The sequence below is a fragment of the Antechinus flavipes genome, chromosome 3, assembly GCF_016432865.1.
Source record: "Antechinus flavipes isolate AdamAnt ecotype Samford, QLD, Australia chromosome 3, AdamAnt_v2, whole genome shotgun sequence".
In the NCBI taxonomy this organism is placed as follows: Eukaryota; Metazoa; Chordata; class Mammalia; order Dasyuromorphia; family Dasyuridae; genus Antechinus; species Antechinus flavipes.
Genome location: NC_067400.1, coordinates 317,796,576 through 317,817,398, shown reverse-complemented (window position 1 = coordinate 317,817,398; position 20,823 = coordinate 317,796,576). Strand labels below are relative to the sequence as shown.

General features: G+C 34.8%; 1 protein-coding gene across 1 annotated transcript in view; it reads left to right on the top strand.

Annotated features, from left to right (window-relative positions):
- The first annotated feature begins 1,429 nt into the window (after positions 1 to 1,429).
- LOC127554139 (protein mono-ADP-ribosyltransferase PARP9-like) overlaps positions 1,430 to 20,823 on the top strand; it is a 44,139-nt gene continuing 24,745 nt past the window's right edge. Inside the window, exons 1-5 of the mRNA XM_051985406.1 lie at positions 1,430 to 2,726; positions 4,661 to 4,721; positions 10,117 to 10,150; positions 10,604 to 11,403; positions 14,066 to 14,287. Of these exons, the coding sequence (XP_051841366.1) occupies positions 10,609 to 11,403; positions 14,066 to 14,287 (1,017 nt within the window). The 5' untranslated portion in view covers positions 1,430 to 2,726; positions 4,661 to 4,721; positions 10,117 to 10,150; positions 10,604 to 10,608. The remainder of the gene's footprint in view (positions 2,727 to 4,660; positions 4,722 to 10,116; positions 10,151 to 10,603; positions 11,404 to 14,065; positions 14,288 to 20,823) is intronic.

The following is a 20,823-nucleotide window of genomic DNA, read 5'->3' as shown; positions in this document are numbered from 1 at the left end:
CAAGTTCTAAGGACTTCCTTCGTTCCTTAACATAATGGGTATACCTTTAGTATCTTTCTCCAGGGTCTCTGTCTCTATTGAGTGGGAAGAAAATTGGAAGATTGGTGATAGAAACTTAACCTAGACAGAAGAATCAGTCATGTCTAAACACTTACTATATACAGGTCATATACACACTATATACTGGTACTAAGAACCCTATTACAAATAGAAACATTCCCTGCATAAAAGGAACTTATGTTTTAATGGAGGAAGATAACACCCAATAGGAAGTAGGAAAGGGGGTGGGGAGAAAAATCCTACAGTCCAGTCCAGAGGTAGAAAAAGTACACAGGAAGACTGGAGAGGACTAAGATGTGGTCGACCTGGTGCCCTCCTCAATTGGAAGCTCTTAAAAGAGCATTAAACCAGAAGTTTTAAGTCCACCCAGTTAGATAAGAAGTAAATTTGAGGGCTGGAAAGAGTTTCAGAATGAATGTTCTGGGGCATGGAAGAGGAAGTCCAGAGTGAAGCCTGGAGAGACATGAGTCAGTGCCAGCTGAGGCCTTCCTGAATGCTGTTATAAAACAATTCATCCTTTCATTCCCTAACCCTGTCTAGAAATGAGTGGGCTGAACCATCTAAATGGAATAAAAATCTTAATTTGTTCATGTATCTGAATAGCAAAGTTGTCTGAAAGTACTCCTTTACCATTAGCTTCACTCTTCCAGTGTCCTGCTTTTTCAATATCCTGACTTATCAAATGATTTTGTTTGTTTTCATTCATACCTTCCTAGGTCAATAAAAGTCTAGAATATTTCTTAGCTTTATATTTGTCTTATCTTCTTTTCCTACTTCTGCACTCACACTGTGTCACTCAATCTTGTTGTAGGAGTAATAAACCTTTAATTAAAAGATTTATCTATTTTCTTCTCTTCTATATTATTATCATCTGTATCTGGAGTGTCACTGAATCTGAACCTCAGATATTGCCCTATATGAGGAACAAGTAATCCTGAGAAGATTCAGGGTCGGGTCCAGTTAAGGGGTTATAAGGTCAAGGTTAGGGGAATACAGTGGGTGGTGAGAACTCAGATGATCCAGACATAACCTTGATCCCTGTTTTTCTGCTCCATCCATCTACCTCATGGAGAACAGGTCAGGTCTCCTTCCATTGGAAGTTCTCTTTTCCACTGGGATGGTTCAGCCAAGTTCTTCACAGAGACTGGCTTTGTAACAGTAAGAAGTGAAACTATACAATTCTGAAGAATGTATACTGATCTGGTATAAAGAGGATGGGTCCCTTACCTTCCTTGGTGGTAACCCTTTGATCCTGAATGAAGGTGTGAGAGATCACTTATCTAACCCACTGAAATAGAGGCAGACCCTTAGAAGAGTTCTCTAAAGGGGCAGAAATTTATCCCTCCAATAGGAATGGCTAGGTAGTGCTGTTGTGCCACAGTTTCCTTTTATTGTTCTGCCTCAGTTCCCCTAAATTGTCCTTCCTCAGTTCCCCTAATTGTTCTGCCTCAAATCCCCTGGTTACAACCCTTACCCCGCCTTCCTAACGATTAGGACTGATATAATCTAGAACTGGCTACTCTAAGGTTATAAATTGTAAATGTTTAATCTTAGATAATGGGGAGTTCAGACATCCTGGTTCCTAAATCCTAAATTATCAGAATTTATATTCCTACCCCCAACCTGTCAAAACCGAATTAATGGTCCCTTCCTGGAAATTCCCGCACTCACCAGTGTTTGGGCTCCACCCACTGGAGTTCCTTGCCCTTGCCTTTCTCTCCTCTGGTCACTTGGAGCCATATATAAATCACTGGAATTTTGAGATGAAAGTCCAATTCAGCCCTGGAGGCAGAATGGATTCTGCTCTGCTTCCAGACCATCCCTCTCAGAAACCCAAATAAAATATTAAAAACTCTCTAATCTCCACCTTGTCTCAGTTGCTCCAGCTTTACAATGGTGGGGTCAGAATCAGGAAGAACTGAGTTGTAAAGTGATCTCAGACATTTACCTATGGCAAGTCACTTAACCTCTGCCTTAGTTTCCTCAACTCTAAAATGGGGATAATAACTGCACCTACCTCCCACAGTTGTGAGGATTAAACGAAACCACTTTTGTAAAGCACAGTGCCTGGAACATAGTAGGATTTGTATAAATGCAAGTTATTAACTCAAGCTCTGTTTCCTACTGCTCCTTCTCCTGATTCAGGCGGGCTGCATTTTGGTGCTCTATCCCAGTTCACCCTATCTCCCTGGCGCCGCCTTTCATTCCACGCAGGTCTCCGTCTTCCAGGTGGCTCCCCCAGTCCCTCTCTCATATTTGTCTTTCCAAAAACCACCCAGCAGCAGCCTTCTGTGGGGCCGGCTTTGGCCGTGCACTCGCCTCCCCCGGACCTTCGCGGGCTCTGGAAATACTTTTACAGTTTTCTCTCCAGTCTAGAACAGTTCTCGGACGCCCGGGCCAGAACCCCGTACGGCGGGCTGCGCCCGCAGGGCATGATCCGGACTCGTAAGCGGAGGAGCCGGAGCTACGAAGTTTGTTCTGGGCTCTGGAGAGACTGGGAAGCGGAGAAGGCAGAAGCACCCCCTCCCAGAGCCGTCACCCAAATTCCTCCCCCGCCCACCCTCGGAGATGATCTGCAAACTTTCAGTTTCGTTTCACCGATGCTCCTTTCTTACTCCCTTCCTCACAGTCCATTTCTCTAGTTATTGCAGAGGCTACAACTTCAGGTAAGCAAAGGCTGTGCTGGGTTACTCTGGTGGGAGGGAGCCCCCGTACCCCCCATCCCCCCCGCCCACAAACACGTCTCTCAGGCACCTTCTCCAGCCTCGCCCCTCCCCCCCTTTCGGATTTATACATCTTTTGGACAAGGACCCTGGGTCTCTTCCTTTAGGCTGGTGAAAGAACTTCGAAAATGGGATCAGCTCTGATCTTAGGGTCTCTTGTTTGGAGGAAGAGGATCCACAATTAAAGCTGTCAAATTTCCAGAAAACGTGAAGTCATGAAAATCACAAGCTCTTTTAAAAAGACAACCTGTGTTTTTTGGTAGACTATCGTTCTGAATTCAGATGGAGCTTTACAAAGCTTGCCGGGGCACCTTTCAGTCCCAAAATTTTAGTCTCATAGGTCCATAGATTTATATCTAGAAGAGATTTTAGAGATCTTAGCTAATTCAATGCCTTAATATTGAAAAGGAAGGGAATAAGACTCAGAGAAGTTATGACTCTGGAAGGTCCCACGGGAGGGCAATAAATATGTATATGGAGCTTACCGTGTGCCAGGCACTTGCTAAGTGCTTAACAAATATCTCATTTGATCCTCAAAACCCTTTCGAGGTAGGAGCTGTTATCATCCTATTTTGCAGTTGAGGAAACTGAAGGAAACAATCCAAATGTCACATAGTTAATGTTTGAGGCTGAATTTGAATTCAGGTCTTCTGACACCAGACTCCGTGCTCTGTCCACTGCACCATCTAGCTTGCTGCCTCTGGGATTAAGGAATTGAGCTGGAATTTTCAAATCTAGGCCACTGGATTTCAGTTAGTACTATCTATTTAACCCATTCCCACTTGTTGCCACTCCCTATTCTGGGCTTTTGATCAAGTATCCTAGGTTTTTCCAAGTGATAAAGTCTAGGAACAAATGAGGTTTTATTTCTGAGAGTGTTTATTTTTCTGATCCTTGGAGATCTGTTCGAGGAGAGAAATCTATTCATGGAGTCTCAGTTTAAAAAAAGGGGGGGGGGCAGGGGCAAAAAGAAACCCAGAGCAAATTCTTCCTTCTCTTTTGAAAAATGTCACTATTGCGAAATACTCAGCAACTATGTTTTGTTCTTGAGGGGCTGCTAGATGGCTGGTGGGCAGAGAATTGGACTTGAAGTCAGTAATACTCATCTTCCCAAGTTCAAACAGTCTAGTAAATTAGACACTTATAGCTGTGTGATCCTTAACCTTATCCCCTATATGCCTCAGTTTCCTTATCTGTAAGATGAGCTGGAGAAGGAAATGGCACATCATTCTAGTATTTTGCCAGTAAAGCACCAAAGAGGGTCATGAAGATGTTAGACATGACTTTAAAAAATGATGGATGGGATTGCAGAGACCATCTAGTCAAAGCCTCTGGTTTACAAATGAGAAGTTGGAGGAAGGTTACATAGTGAGAAGGTGACAAAGCCAAAGTCAGATCCTCTGAATCCAGATCTAGTCTGCTTTTCACTGTATGACTTGTGTGACACCTAACACCAAATTTTTTTTTTGTTTTCCTCTTCCCTTCCCTGTCCCCAATTTTTAGGTAGAAAAAATTAAAATATATTTTATATTTATGTATCCTCTCTGCCCTTCCCCCCCCACTAATTGTGTTTTTTAAATTGCTAATCAGAAAAAAAGTCCTGAATTAGAATGAATATTTGAAAATTCAGCCCAACCTAATTTCACAACACAGATTTTTTCATATCAATGTTCCATTGTCTCTTTTCTCTTCTTTCTTAGCCCCAGCGGTCATCTTTACAAAGTTAATGATCAAAACAATTTTATTAATTTTTTTCTTTTTGAATTCCAGTATAGCCTTCACTTTGAGTCTGTATTTACTTGTTAAAGATTTCAATTATTTTATTAATTCCTTTTGGTTTTTAAGTTAACACAATAATATGGATTTCACTCCTTTAGCATATCTGAAAACTGAGATTTGCCAAGAGAAATATTTGCTGTTTCTTCCTTCTGTGACACTGTAAGTACTTCTATAGTTAGTGACAGTGACAATCTTTAAGAAGGTACTATCTGTAAAGCCAACAATTATCTTGTTATGAAATACTTACAGGTACACTTTTGTTTAAGGCATTTCATATAATTATTTTTAATTGACTTCTGTCATTTTAATCTCACAATCTTTTTCATTATATTCTCTCTCCATAAGAATTTGGGGAAACATCCTCACATCTTTCTTTAGATAGGTGAATCCCAAATTTACATCATTAATCCTGACCCTAAGGTCCTGTCATATTTCTGATTGAAGTGAACACTATCTAGGACTATTTTATTGTTATCTCAAACTCATCACTTGCTAATTAATTAATTAACTCAACACTTATTAATAATCTTGGACTTCTGTGGTAGATCACCATCCAGGCCATTTTAGGCACTTAATAAATTCTTGTTGATTTTTGATCTGATACTTCCCTATCAGGTAACCAGTTCTGGGAATTTTTGGCATCCAACCACTTATGGTCTTTGATTATTTTCCTTCTGATACTCCACAGGAAACTTGCTTTCTAACTAGGACCTGATCATAAGATCAAAGATTTCAAGATACAAAAGGCTATAGAGATAATTGCTTTCCATATGAAAATGGAGGTTTTAAATTTGTCAAAACTCATATAAGTGAAGTAAATGGAAAATCAGGAATTTAACACAGATTTTCTAACTCCAAATTTGACCCTTTTTTTTTTTTGGCAGTTTAATTGCAATTTAAATTTTAATTTAATTGTAAGCAGGTCTAACTAGACCTTAAATCTGGAACTAATAAGAGATAATACCTGGCATTTATAGAAATATTTTAAGGTTTGGAAAATGCTTTACATAGACTTTCTCATTTAATCTCCACAATCCTGTTATGGAGGAGCTACTATTTTGTAGGTAATGGAAACTGAAGAGCGGCTAAGCTTAAGTGACTTGTTCAGGGTCACACAGCTAGTATCTGAGGCTGGATTTGAATTTAGATCTTCCTGACTCCCAAATTCTGCACTTTATCTACTCTACTACCAATTTGTCCCAAGGCTGTCACAGAGAAAGTTAAAAAATCAGACCATCCAATAAAAGAAAAAACATACATCTGCATATAATCTCTGAATAATTTGTTATTCTTCTGGTGATAAATTTTAAAATTAAGGGAAAAAAACGGTATTGTAATCCATCCATATAAAGGATGTTGATCAATGATGATTGTTTTCTTTCAATTCATTTCTAGAACTGGATGACCTAATGGAAATGGCAACTTTTGATCTTGGTCATAAATGAAAATATTTACATTTAAAGATTCTGGGAAATTTTTTTTGAGTTGACAAAAAAATTGATATTTCTCCCTCATACCTAGTCCTCCCAAACCCATGAGAGAGAGACCCCTTGTAACAAAGATGCATAATAATCAAACAAACAAAAAAAGATCTTGCCTTGATTGTGTCTCATTCTCTAGAAGTTTTTAAATGATTTTAAGTCTTTGTTAGTGTCTAAGTCTGTCAAATTTGTTTATCTTTACAATGTTGTTTATTGTGGACACTGATTGTTCTTATTATATTCTTCAGTTCATACAACTTTGCTCCATGCTGGGAGATTTAGAAGATGGCCTTTTCCATAATTTGCATGTGTAAATTTGTATAAATTATGACTGTAGATCCATATGTAAGAGTTGTTTCCACTAGTGACTTCTGGCTACATGGCTTTACTGAACTATAAAAGAACTAAAATCCCATGTTCTTCTTAGAGATCATGACATTTGTTGTTGTTCAGTCCTTTCAGTTACATAGGACTCTTCACAACTCCATTTGATGTTTTCTTGACAAAAGTACTAGAGGTCTTTGCTGTTTTCTTTCTTCAGCTCATTTTACAGATGAGAGAACTACAGCAAACAGAGTGAAGTGACTTACCCAACTAATAAGTGTCTGAGGCTAGATTTGAACTCACCAAGAGGAGTTTTCCCCCTTTCCAGGCCACTACTTTGCTGCATTTCATAGTTCCTTTTGGTTAGATTATACTTTATCCTCTGAATAATACATTCCCATACTATGTTCGAAGAAAGCCTTTATTCAAAAAATATAGTTTGTCGAATAAGAGAATTTCTATTTTGGTTCCAGCTAATCAAGAGACAGAATTCCTCGGAGGAAGTCCCTCACTTGCCAAATGAAATATCTGAATAGGGAAATATATGTAATAAGCAGTCACAAAACTAGATTATCTACTCAACAAAAGGTCCAGTGCAGAGCAATTGTAATTTAATCAACACAATTTAATTTACCAATTGGCAAATGACTTGATCTCTCTGAGCAAAGTAGTTTGGTGTAGTGGATTAGTCACTGAAGCCAGAATCAGTTTGGATCCTGGTTGGTCTGCTACTAGCTAAATATGTAACTTGAGGCAAGTCATTTTACCTTGCTGGGCCACAATTTCATTATGTATAAAAGTAGGCATTTGGACTGGATGATTGCCAAAGCACATTCTAATTTTATAGTCCTGTTTCTTACTTGTGTCATAATTTTAAGTATGATGAGTGCTTTGTGTCTACTGTTTCCATTCTCTGTTTCTCTCTTTCTCTCTTTCTCTGTCGGTCTCTTTGTCTCTGTCTGTCTGTCCGTCTCTCTCCCCCTCTCAACTTTGTAAGCAATTTCTAGCTGCCTCTAAAGTTTTTAGGACTTACATAGATCTTCCCATTTAGAAATGGAAATATTTTAATTTTGTTAAATCCATTAAGTCCCTTATGATTCTCTTTTATGTTTACCTTTTTATGCTTCTCTTAGGTCTTGTGTTTGAATGTCAATGTTCTATTCAACTCTGGTCTATCCACCAAAATTACTTCAAAGTCCCTATTTCATTAAATATCCATTTGTACCACCAATTCTCAGAAGGATTATAATCAGTTTTACTAGGCAAGTTATTTTTGGTTGTAATTCCAGCTTCTTTTGCCTTTTGGAATAGCATATTTATTTATGTATTTACTAATAGTTTTTATTTTTCAAAATATATGCAAAGATAGTTTTCATCATTCAGCCTTGCAAAATCTTGGGTTTCATATTTGTCTCCCTTCTTCCCTACCTCTCCCTTGCCTTAGACAGCAAGTAATACAATATAAGTTAAATATGAACAGTTTTTCTAAACATATTTTACATGTATCATGCTGCACAAGAAAAATAAATCAAAAAGGGAAAAAATGGAGAAGAAAAAATAAACCAGCAAACAACAATAACAGTAACAAAAGATAAAAATGCAATGTTGTGATTCAGATTCAGTTTCCATTGGAATTGGCTTGAATCATCTCATTGTTGAAAAGAACCAAGTCCATCACAGTTGACAATCACATAATCTTGTTGCTATGCACAATGTTCTTTTGGTTCTATTCACTTCACATAACATCAGTTCACATAAGTCTCTCCAGGCTTTTCTGAAATCATTCTGCTGATTGTTTTTTTTTTAAAATAGAACAATAATACTCCACTCCAATATAGAACAATATATATTCATATGCCATAACTTATTTAGCCATTCCCCAACTGCTGGGCATCCATTTCATTTCTAGTTCCTTGTTATTACAAAAAGAGCTACTACAAACATTTTTGCACATATGAATCCATTTCCCCTTTTTATGATCTTTTTTGGAATACAGACCCAGTAGAGACATTGCTAGACCAAAGGATTTGCAAAGTTTGATAGCTCTTTGGGCACAATGGAATATCATATTTTAAGATTTCCATTCTCTATGGATGTGGTAGATGCTAAAAAAAATTATGTTATCCTGTCTGTGGCTCCATAGTATTTGGTTTTTTTTCTGGCTGTTTGTAATAGTTTCTCCTTGATCTGGGAGCTCTGGAATTTAAGTATAATACTCCTGGGGTTTTATCTTGGAATCTCTTTCAGGAAGTGATTGGTGGATTCTTTCAGCTTCTGCTTTGCTCTCGAGTTATAAGATATCAGCAGAGTTTTCATCTGTAATTCCTTGAAATATGATGTCTGGATTCTTTCTTTGATCATGGCTTTCAGATAGTCAAATAATTTAAAAATGATTTCTCTTCAATCAATTTTCTGTGTCAGTTGTTTCTTCAATGATTATTTTCACATTTTCTTCTATTATCTTTTCATTTTTTTCATTTTGTTTTGTTATTTCTTGGTGTCTCACAGAGTCATTAGCTTCCACTTATCCAATTCTAATTTTTAAGACATTATTTCTTCAGAGAAATTATGTACCTCATTTTCCATTTAGCCAATTCTTTTTTTTTTTTTAATGTTATTATTTTCTTTGGTGATTTTTTTTTTGTGCCTCTTTATTCCTGTTATTGTTGTTTTCACCGATCTGTTAATTGTCCTTTGATATTTTTCTTGATTCTCATTTCTTCCCCCTCAGTTTTCTTCTACTATTCTTATTTGATTTTTAAAATCATACTTTTACTCTTTCTTTAACTGTTCTGGGAAAGTTTTTTAGTCTTGTGCCCAATCTACATTGTTTTTTCTTTGAAGTTTTGTTTGTAGCTATTCCTACATTACTATCTTCTAAGTTTATGTCTTGATCTTTCCTCTCATCATCAGTTCTTTTTTATTTGTTTGCTTATTTTTTCAGCTTATTTCTTAATTTTGAACTTCATGTTGTACTCTGCTCACATGGTAGGGGACACTCTTCTAAGCTTTAGGATTTTTCAAGCTATTTTTTTCACAGCTAATTCTGGGGGGTTTAATGCTTCTGAAGTGGTGTGAGTCAAGGAAAAATGGAATTACTCTTTTCCAGGCCTGTGCATTGGACTTTTGCTAGAAAGGGCCCCTTTTCCCTTGTAGGCACAAATTGCTAGTGCTCCTCTCTGTTCTGGGACTTCAACCAGGTGTGCTCAAAGCTCTTCTCTCTGAGCTGGGATTAAAATGGGGAACCGGGTATGTACAATTGCTAAACTCTGCCCAGTACTAGCATAGGGGTTCCCTGTAATCTTTTTCTGAGCAGCTGTCCGATCTACCATCTCTGGGCTGAGAGCTCCTGAAGCTGCCACTGCGGCTCTCATCTCTAAAGGTTCACCCTTGGTATTGCTGAAAGATATGTTATGGAACAGGCCCACCTCACTGTCACCTCACTGACCTCCTACAGTTTGGGACAGGAAAAATGTCTCAGCATGACCCTTTTTGGGGACTATGCCTCTCTGGAATTCAACTCAATGCATTATTTTAAAGTTGTTAGGAGGGGAATATAGAGAGAGCTTTGGCTGGAATGCTTCCACTACTCTACCATCTTGGTTCTGCCTCAAGCACAGTCCCTTACTTATAAAATGCTTAATAAATGTATGGATTTCATTGGACTTTTATTGTTTAAGAACATTGCTAATTTATGGTCATTCTCTCTAACTTGTTTTTTTCCCCCCACATTTATTTGAATCATACAGTGCTCCAAAGCAGTTGCTTAGAATTCAAAGTCAGGTAAGATGGTTTCTCTTTTAAAAATTCTTTATGCATTTGGCTTCATTGAGGAGAAATAGGAAGTGGAACGTTCCCTACAAATGCTTACTGACTATGCACTTGAAAAATTCTTATTAAGCAACCCCTAAGGAGTGAGAATGACTGTTCCAAGGATTCTTATATATTTTTCTTTTGCTTAAGGCACCATGTAAAGTTTTCTCTGTTTACATAAATTATGTCTATTATAGAACCTTTCTAGTGATTATCACCATACTTCTCAAGTGTGGGTATTAAAGTGACCATTTTATTTGCTGAAGTAAAGAGAAGGATCTTGTTGTGGTTACAACAAGGTCATCTCCCTTCTACAAGAATGGAACACAGTTTTTAGATTGAAAGAAGATTAAACATCACTTGAACTTATTTCCATTGAAAGACTGGCTTACCCGTTCATTTCTTGTTTTGTTCTTTCCACAGGCCTCATGGAACAGAAAAGTCTACAAATTGCCATTGACAGTGATCACTTAAAAACCTTGAAAAGCTGTGAATCTTTGTTCAATGATGTTATCAATAAGAAGTTTCAATGTACCGCTAACCTGAAGAGTGCTATGGATTCTGCCAAGGTCTTCAGGACAATGTTGTCTTCCCAGATAGAGTTGTCTGTCTGGAAAGATGATCTCACTAATCATCCTGTGGATGCTGTGGTGAATGCTGCTAATGAAAACCTTTGGCATGGAGGAGGCTTAGCCTTGGCCTTGTTGAGGAAAGGAGGGCCTATTGTTGCAAAGGAGAGTGAAAACATAATCAGATTTCAGCAGAAAGTACCGGTTGGTAATATAGCTATAACCAGTGGAGGCCAGCTTCCCTGTTCCAAGATTATCCATGCTGTTGGACCACAGTGGAGTGTGATACATCGAGAAAAGTGTTGCAGTCAACTTAAAGAAGCCATCGTAAATATTCTGGAATATGTAGTCAGTGGATCTAATGGTATAAAGACAGTGGCAATCCCTGCAATAAGCTCTGGGATTTTTGGTTTCCCTCTGAATCTATGTGTAGGAATTATTGTGGATACCATTATGACCTTTTCTGGTTATCAAAAAAGCAAGATCTTAAAAGAAATCCACCTTGTGAGCAATGAGGAACCCACTGTGGCTGCATTTAAAAGAAGCTGTGAGGAATTTCTGGGTAAAAACACATCAGCATCCCCATCTTTAGCTTCCATTACCCTCAACAATGTAAAACTCCAGATTATAGAGGGATTCATTGAGAAACAGCAGGTAAATCTGGGGATCCTCAGGCTAACATCCTACTCTACCCATCTTCTATACTGTAAACATCTGTAGGGAGGAACTAATTCTTTCACTTTCTTTGTTTTTTTTCCCGAGTTTTGTAGGAGCTTTGCAAATTGGTGTTCAAAAATGCTTGCTACTAATAGCCCATAATTATAAGAAAGAGCAAGAGAATAGTGTTCAAGAAATAGAAAATGAAAGAGTGTAAAACCTAATGTGTATATCTTAGAGAGATGTGAAGAAAGAATCAAATTGAGAATAGTTAATCTGGAAAGTTTCAAAGAATTAACCTTTAGAGTTGAATACTGAACAAGGAGATGCATTTGACAAGAGGAAGGCCATCCTAGATGGGTAGAATACCTCTAGAGAGGGCAGGGAGAAATAGATATGTATTGTGAGAGGGATCGGAGCAAATGTGGGAATTATCACTTTGAAATGATACTTCATTTATGCAAAAAAGTATCTGATCAACATATTACCTATACTAGGTGTTGCATGAAATAGAGAGGGTGGCTTAAATATAACTATCATGCTAATTCTCTTGGGCATTATATTTGATGTCCTTAGAAACTAGTCAGCTAATTGTCACTAAACATTTATTAAACTTCTATTGTGTACAAGGAACCGTACGAACTGCTGGAGAATGCAAAGAAAAATCAAAGACAATTCTTGCCCTCAATGAGTTTACAATCTAAGGGGAAGAGTACCACATACCAATAACTATGAACAATTAAGGATAAATTTCTCTGTGAACACAAAACATCTGTGAGACCTTTCAGTTTTTTTTTATTGCATGGCTGGAGTATAACTACCAAGATGGGCCATGTGGAAAGATGGTATTAGGAAAGAAGTAAGAAACTGTTCTCAGGCATTTTAGAACTTGTGAAATGCCCAAAGGAGACATAGTTCAAGGATGGTGATTCTGGATGAGATATTAGTGCTCACAGCATCCAGCTCTTTCAGTTTACAGATGAAAGGTCAAGGCCCAAGGACAAACAGATAAGGCCCATAATGCTTATCATATTAGGTCTTGAGTTTTCAACTCTAGAGCTCACACATTTTTCATTGCAACAGGATCTGGCTGATGAATTTGAGAGCAAGTGTTATCTTAATATTTCTCCTCATCATTTCTTTTTAGTCCAGATAATTGTGTTTGGATGATTTCTAAACCAAATGAATTTAATGACCATTTATGAAACTTGAGTTGAGAAACTGCTGTCTATATATCTTGCTATAGTGGCATATAATGTTCTTGGTAGCTTTCCAAGAAAATATAGACTCCAATTTGAATTTAAGAAAGAAAGGAATTTTTATATATATTTGGAAATCCATAAACAGTATAGAGAGAGCTGGGGATTTAAGTTAGGAAAATGTACTAACTCGGTGCCCTTGGGTAAGCCATTCAGCTCCTCAGTACCAAGACAGCCTAATTATATATTTCAGAGTAACTGCCAGTGTACATTTTTTTCAGGGAGTTTCCACACTGGGAATTCTCAAGTCTGATAAAATCACAGATCTAGACCAAAAAAAAAAAAAGATTTTTAAAAGAACTATCTTCATCAAAGTTTATTAATTTTCAATCATGCACAGAATATGATACTAAGAATGAATAGCTATGTAGACATGGCTCTTGTTTATTGAAACTTACAAATTTTTTAATAGTATTTTATTTTTCCAAATACACACAAAAATAATTTTCAACGTTCACCTTTGAAAAACCTTGTGTTTGGAATTTTTCCCTCCCTTTTGCCTTCTCCTTTCCCAAGACAGCAAGCAATCTGATATAGGTTAAACATGGGCAGTTCTTCTAAATATATTTCCCTATCTGTCATATTGCACAAGAAAAAGAGATCAAAAGAGAAAAGAACCAAAAGAAAGAAAAAAACAAGCCAACAACAACAATAAGATGAAAATCTATGCTTTCATCCACTTTCAATCTCCATAGTTCTCCCTTTGGATGTAGATGCCACTTTCCATTCTAAGTCTATTAGAATTGCCTTGAATCACCCTTGTTGAGAAGAGACAACTAAATCCATCACATGTGATCATCACATAATCTTCTTGTTACTATGTACAATGTTTTCTTGGTTCTGTTCACTACACTTAGCATTACTTCATGTAAATCTTTCCAGACTTCTGAAATTAGCCTCCTTGTCATTTCTTACAGAATAATAATATTCTGTAACATTAATATACTATAACTTATTCAGCCATTCTCCAAGTGATAAGCATCTACTCAATTTTCAGTTCCTTGCTATTACAAAAAAGGACTGCTATAAACATTTTTGCACATGTGGGTCCTTTTCCCTTTTTAATAATTTCTTTGGTTTATAACCCAGTGGAGACACTGCTGGATCAAAGGGTATACAGTTTTATAGCCCTTTGGGCATAGGAACTTGTCAATTTGTAGGGGAAATGAAATATCAAAAACTGTGATATAGCACATAGCCTTTTAGGAGGAGAAATGACAGTCTTAGTTCTGTCAGGAAGGTGATTATTTTAGCGATGTGGATTTTGGTTGAAGGGGTGGCAGGAGATTAGAATCTGGGAGATTATGTGAGAAATAATGGCAGTAACCCATGTGAAATCTCTATAAAATAATAATAGTCTAAAGTCAAATCTGGTATCCAGTTATTTTTTTCTTTTTCAGGTGGATGCAATTGTGAATTCTGTATCATTTCAAAATCCTTTTTCATCTGGACATATATCAAAAGCAATTCTTGAACAAGCAGGCATTAAAATAGAGGAAGATTTTCAAAAATTGTCTAAAACACCTAAAATTCAAGAGTTGGTAATTGTCACAAAAGGATTCAACTTAGCCTGTCAATATGTGTACCACGTAGCATGGCCTCCTGTCAAGGATGTAAAGAAGGTAAATTTATTAAGTGCTTATTATAAGCCATGTAGCTGTATTAGGAGCTTGGATACAAAAAAACTTTTATCTCAAAAACACATGAAAACCTTTCAAGTTTACCTGTCAAATTTACCTTTCAAGGAGTTTACTTCTGGGGATGGATTATGTGGGAGGGAGTCGGCACAAATACATAGATAAGTACAAAGAAAATATTCAAAGTCATGTATGAGCACCAAAAGTAGGAAGGGACCAGGTGAATCCTAGTATAGAAAATGTCACCGAGGTTGAGAAATAAATACGAATAAGGATTCCAACAGGCAGATGTGAGAAAAGATTATAAAGATTATTCTAGGCATGAAGAGCAGCCTATAAACTTTGTATGGTAAGTACTCTGAAATCAGTTTAGAATTATGGGTTAAAGAGAATTGCAGAGGACTTTAAATGTTCCCTTGAAAATGTATTTTGTCATATATGCAATAAGGAACCATAGAAGCTTAGTTATTTATTAATTTCCCTATATTTAAAATCTTTCTCCATATTTATAAAATACAACACATTTATATCTTTTATATTATGTGTTTACATTAAAGCAATATCTTTATATTATAATAATTTCCCATTTCTCATTCCCAAATTAGTTTTGACAGATAATATTTACTTTTTATTCACATTTTAAAGTTTACAACATGTTTTATATATGTAAATCTATAGAAATGTATGTGTATTCATCTCTACTTCTTTATACCTATGTAATTTCACTTGATCCTCACAGTAAGCCTGGGAAGTAGGTGCTAATGTCATCTCTATTTTATGGATGTGGAAACAAAGAAAAATAATTAAAGCAAAATATCCGATATGGGAAATTTATTTGAAAACACACACACACACACACACACACACACACACACACACACACACACACTATTTTGCCCTGATTGTCTTCTCTCCTTTTCCATGAAGGAGGGGAAGATTTTTGTTTTTTATTATTCAGTATTCACCTTCCTCTTAGTGACTTTAGCAATTTACATTGCTATGGACATAGTAAATTATATTCTTTCTCTCTTTTTCCTCTATAATCAATAAGCAGTAACATAAATTATTTTTTTTTAAGTTTTGAGTTCCAAAAATTTTCTTTTTCCCTCCAGTCCCCTTCTCCATTCATTGGATATCAATTATGCTCGTGAAATCAGGCAAAACAAATTTCCACATTAGCCATGTTGCCAAAACCCCCAATAATGATAGAAAGCAAGAAACATAAAGTACAAAGAGTATGCTTCAATTTTGCACTAAGAATTCATCAGATTTCTTGGGATGTGAACACAATTTTGAATCAAAATTTTTAGTCTTGAACTGAGGATCCAAAATTTTCATAGAAGCTGATCATTACAATATTGTTATTAAGTATATGGTATTCTCTTGGTTCTGATTGTTTTGCTTTGCTTCAGTTTATATATGTCTTCCCAGATTTTTCTGAAGCCATCTCTTTTGTAATTTATTTTTTAAAATATATTTTAAATTTATTTATCAGTTTTTGACATTTGCTCTTATAAGATTTTGATTTCCTTTTCCCCCCTCCATCTCTCCTTTCATCTCTCCTCAAGGTGGAACTCAATCTGATATAGATTATCCATGTGCAGTCATAATCCATATATTTCCACATTAGTCATGATGTGAAAAAAAAAAAGAATCAGACTCAAAGGGGAAAACAACAAGAAAGAAAAAAAATACAACAAAAATGAAAATAGCACACTTCAATCTTTATTCAGACTCCATAGTTCTTTCTCTGGATATGGATAACATTTTCCATCATGAGTCTTTTACGGTTGTCTTAGATCATTCTGTTGATGAATAGAGCAAAGTCTATCAAAGTCGATCATCTGCACAATATTGCTTTTACTATGTACGGTATTCTCTTAGATCTGCTCACTTTACTCAGCATCAGTTCATGAAATCTTTCCAGGTTTTTCTGACACACCTGTTCATCATTTCTTATAGCACAATAGTAGTCATTACAATTACATACTACAACTTGTTCAACCAATCCATGGGCCTCCCATCAATTTGTAATTCTTTGCCACCATAGAACAAGCTATATAAAAATGTTTATACATAAAGGATCTTTTCACTTTTCTTTGATCTCTTTGAGATACAGACCTAATAGTAGCTGTATACATATGTACACACATAAGAATATACACATACACATATATTGGGTCATAGTTTTATAGGCCTTTGGACATAGTTCCAAAATATTCTCCAGAATGGGTAGACCAATTCATAATTCCATGAATGGTGCACTCTTGTCCCAATTTTCCCACAATTTCTCCTGCATTTGTCATTTTCCTTTTTTGTCATGTTAGCCAATTTGATAAATTTAAAGTGATATATCAGAGTTGTTTTAATGCACTCTGTCAATAGTTATTTAGAGCATTTTTTCAAATAACTTTTGATAATTTTGATTTGTTCTGAAAATTGCCTATTCAATCAGTTGGGGAATGGCTGAATAAGTTATGGTATATAAATGTTATGGAATATTGTTGCTCTGTAGGAAATGATCAGCAGTATGATTTCAGAAAGTCCTGGAAACTTACATGTACTGATGTTAAGTGAAATGAGTAGAAGCAAGAGACCATTGCACATCATTCCAATAGACTTGTGATGGACAGAGCCTATATCCAAAGAGAGGATTGTCAGGACTGTCAGATCACAACATATTTTTTTAACTTTTTTTTGGTTGTTGTTTGCTTGCTTTTTGTTTTTTTCTCTTTTTTTTCCTTTTTGATCTGATTTTTCTTGTGCAGTATGATAAATGTGAAAATATATATAGAAGAGTTGTACATGTTTAATATATATTGGATTACTTGCTGCTAGAGGAGGGGTTGGAGGAAGGGATAGAGAAAAATTTGGAACACAAGGTTTTGCAAGGGTGAATGTTGAAAGCTATCTTTACATATATTTTGAAAAGAAAAATCTATTATTTTAAAAAAAGAAAAGTGTCTATTCATATCCTTTGACCATTTATCAATTGATGAGTAGCTCTTATTTTTTTTTTTATAAATTTGACTCAGTTCTTATATTTTTGAGAAATGAAGCTTTTAACAGAGAAATTTGCCCTAAAATTTTCCCATTGTTTTCCTTCTAATTTTCCTTCTTATCTTGGGTGCACTGGTTTTGTCTGTGCAAATATCTTTTAATACCATATAATTAAAATAATTCATTCTACTTGCTATGATCCTTTCTGCTTCTTGTTTACTCAGAAACTCTTCCTTTATCCCTACATCTGACAGGTAAAATTTTCCATGCTCCCTTAATTTACTTGTGATATCACTCTTTTTGTCTAAATCATGTACTCATTTTGTCCTTATCTTGTTATACCAAATGAATTGTTGGTCTATGTCTGCTTTTTTGCCAAACTGCTCTGCAGTTTTCTCAACAATTTTTGTGAATTGGTGAATTCTTGCCCCCAAAGCTTAGATTATTAGGTTTATCTAACACCAGGTTACTGTGGTCATTTACTACTATGTATCTCATCTATTTCACTGATCTACCACTCTATTTCTTAGTCAGAACCAGATTGTTTTGGTGCTTACTAGTTTGACAATATTGTTTGATATCTAGTATTGCCATGTTATATTCCTTCACATTTAAAAAAAAATCATGAATCATTTTCTTGATGTTCTTGAACTTTTGTGAAAGGTCCCAGATGAATTTTGTTATTTTTCTATATATAAAATAATTGTTTGCTAGTTTGATTGCTATGGCATTGATATGAATAAATAGATTAATTTAGGTAGAATTGTCATTTTTATATTGATTTGATTTACCCATGTAATGAATATTTCTCTATTCGTATAGATCTTTCTATATTTATGTGAAAAGTGTTTTGTAATTATGTTTATATTGTCTTTGTAGGCAGACTTCCAAGTATTTTTTAATGTTTACAGTTACTTTAATTTCTCCCTTTTTAAAATTAGGTTTGTTAGTAAGATGTAGAAACACTGGCAATTTATATGGGTTGATTTTATAGCCTGCAATTTTGCTAAAATTGTTTATTGTGTTAACTAGTTTTCTATTTAATTTTCTGGGGCTCTTTAAGTATGCCATCATATTATCTGCAAAGAATAATAGTTTTGTTTCCTCTTTGCCTGTTTTAATTCCTTTGATTTCTTTTTCATATTAATAGTTAGCATTTTTCACATAATATTGAATAATAGTGGTGATAATGAACATCCTTGCTCCACTCTTAATCTTATTGGTAAGACTTCTAGCTTATCTGCATTAAAAAGAATGCTTACTCTTGGTTTCAAATAAATACTACTTATTATTTTTAAAAGGCTCGATTTATTCCTATGCTCTCTGGTGTTTTTAATAGAAATAGGTGTTATATTTTATCAAAAGCTTTTTCTGCATCTATGAAGATAATCATATTATTTCTTTTGATTTTATTATTGATATGATCAATTATGCTGAAAGTTTTCCAACTATTGAACCATCCTTGCATTCCTGGTGTAAATCTCAGCTGGTCATAGTGTTTGATTTTTGTGATATACTGCTGCAATCTTGCTAGTATTTTATTCAACTTCTTTGTACCAATATTCATTATAGAAATTGGGTCATAGGTTTCTTTCTCTAATTTTGCTCTCCCTGGTTTTAAGTATCAAAATCATATTTGTGTCACAAAAAGAATCTAATAGGAATCTTTTACCTATTTTAAAAATAAAAAAATATATTATTAGATTAATTATTCCTTAAATGTTTGGTAGAGTTTACTTATACATCCATTTGATTTAGGGGGATTTTTCTTTAGTGAGCTCACTGATAAGTTGATTAATTTCTTTTTCTAAGATAGAATTTTAAAAGTATTTTATTTCCTTTTGTCTTAATCTGGACAGTTTATATTTTTGTAAATATTCTCCCATTTCACTTAAATTGTCAATTTTACTGGAATATAACTGGGCAAAAATAACTCCTAATAATTGCTTTAATTACATCTTTATTACTAGTTCATTTATTCTTTTAATTTTTGATACTGATAATTTGGGTTTTGTCTTTCTTTTTAAGAAATCAAATTAATCAATGGTTTATGAATTTTTATTGTTTTCCCTCATATAAACAGAGTTTAGTTTTATTTATTAATTCAGTGTTTTTTAAAACTTTAAATTTTATTAATCTCTCCTTTGATTTTCAGACTTTCTATTTTGGTTTTTAATTGGGAGTTTTAAATTTGTTAAATTTCTTTTAGTTTTTTTTAAGTTACATGTCCAACTCATAAAATTACTCTTTCTCTCATTTATTGATGATAGTTTGATACGATGAATATATTGATTTAGAGATTTAGAGATCTAAAATTTCCCCTAAGTATTTCTTTGGCTACAATACACAAATTTTGGTATGTTGTCTCCCTATTATCTTTAATGAAATTATTGATTGTGTCTATGATTTGTTCTTTGATTCTTTCTTTAGGATTAAGTTACTTAGTTTAAAATTGATTTTTAACCTATGTTAAACTAAATTAACATTAAATTTATTTAATAATTTTAAATTAAACTAAATTTTATTGCATTATAATGTGAAAACAGTGTATTTAATATTGCTCCTTCTCTGTATTTGTTTTTGAAGTTTTTAAGTCCTAATACATGGTCAATTTTTATGAAGCTACCATATAGAGCTGAGAAAAAGTTATAATCCTTTTTATTTCCATTAAATTTTTTCCCGAAGTCTATTATATTTAACTCTTCAAAAATTCTTTTCATCTCCTTAAATTCTTATTTATTTTATGGTTAGGTTTATTTAGCTCTGAAAAAGGAAAATTGAGATTCCCTACCACTACAGTTTTATTGTCTATTTCCTCCTATAACTAATTTAACTTTTTATTTATGAATTTGGATGCTGTGTCTTTGATGCATATATGTGAAGTAGTGGTGTGACTTCATTTTCTATGACTCCTTTAAAGAAAATGTAATTGCTCTACTTGTATCATTTAATTAAGTTGATTTTGCTTTTGCTTTGTCTGAAATCATGATTGCTACCTATGCCTTTTTTTTTTTTTTTTTTTTTTACTTTAGCTGAAGCACAATTGCTTATACTCCAGCTCCTTATTTTAATTCTCTGTGTCTCTTTGTTTTAAGTCTGTTTCTTGTGAACAACATATTTTTGGATTCTGGTTCCTAATCCATTCTACTGTCTTCTTCCATTTCATGGTTGATTACTTTAAATTTTCATTCACAGTTATGAGTACTAACTGCATTTTTCTCAATCTTATTTTCTTCTGTTTATCTTTCTTTCTTTGGACCCTGTTGCTATTAAAATGTTCATTTAATTTGAGCACCACTTCCCTTAATCTGCCCTGCCTTATTTATTACCTCTCCTTTCTCTTCTTCGTGTGTGTGTGTGTGTGTGTGTGTGTGTGTGTGTGTGTGTGTGTGTGTGTGTTTGCGCTTGCTCTTCCCTCTTGGAACTAGTTCTAATAAGAATGAGGTTCAAGCATTCCACCTCCACTATAAAAGCTCTTCTTTGTATGCTTCTTTTAGTGCTTCCCACTTTCTAGCATATCC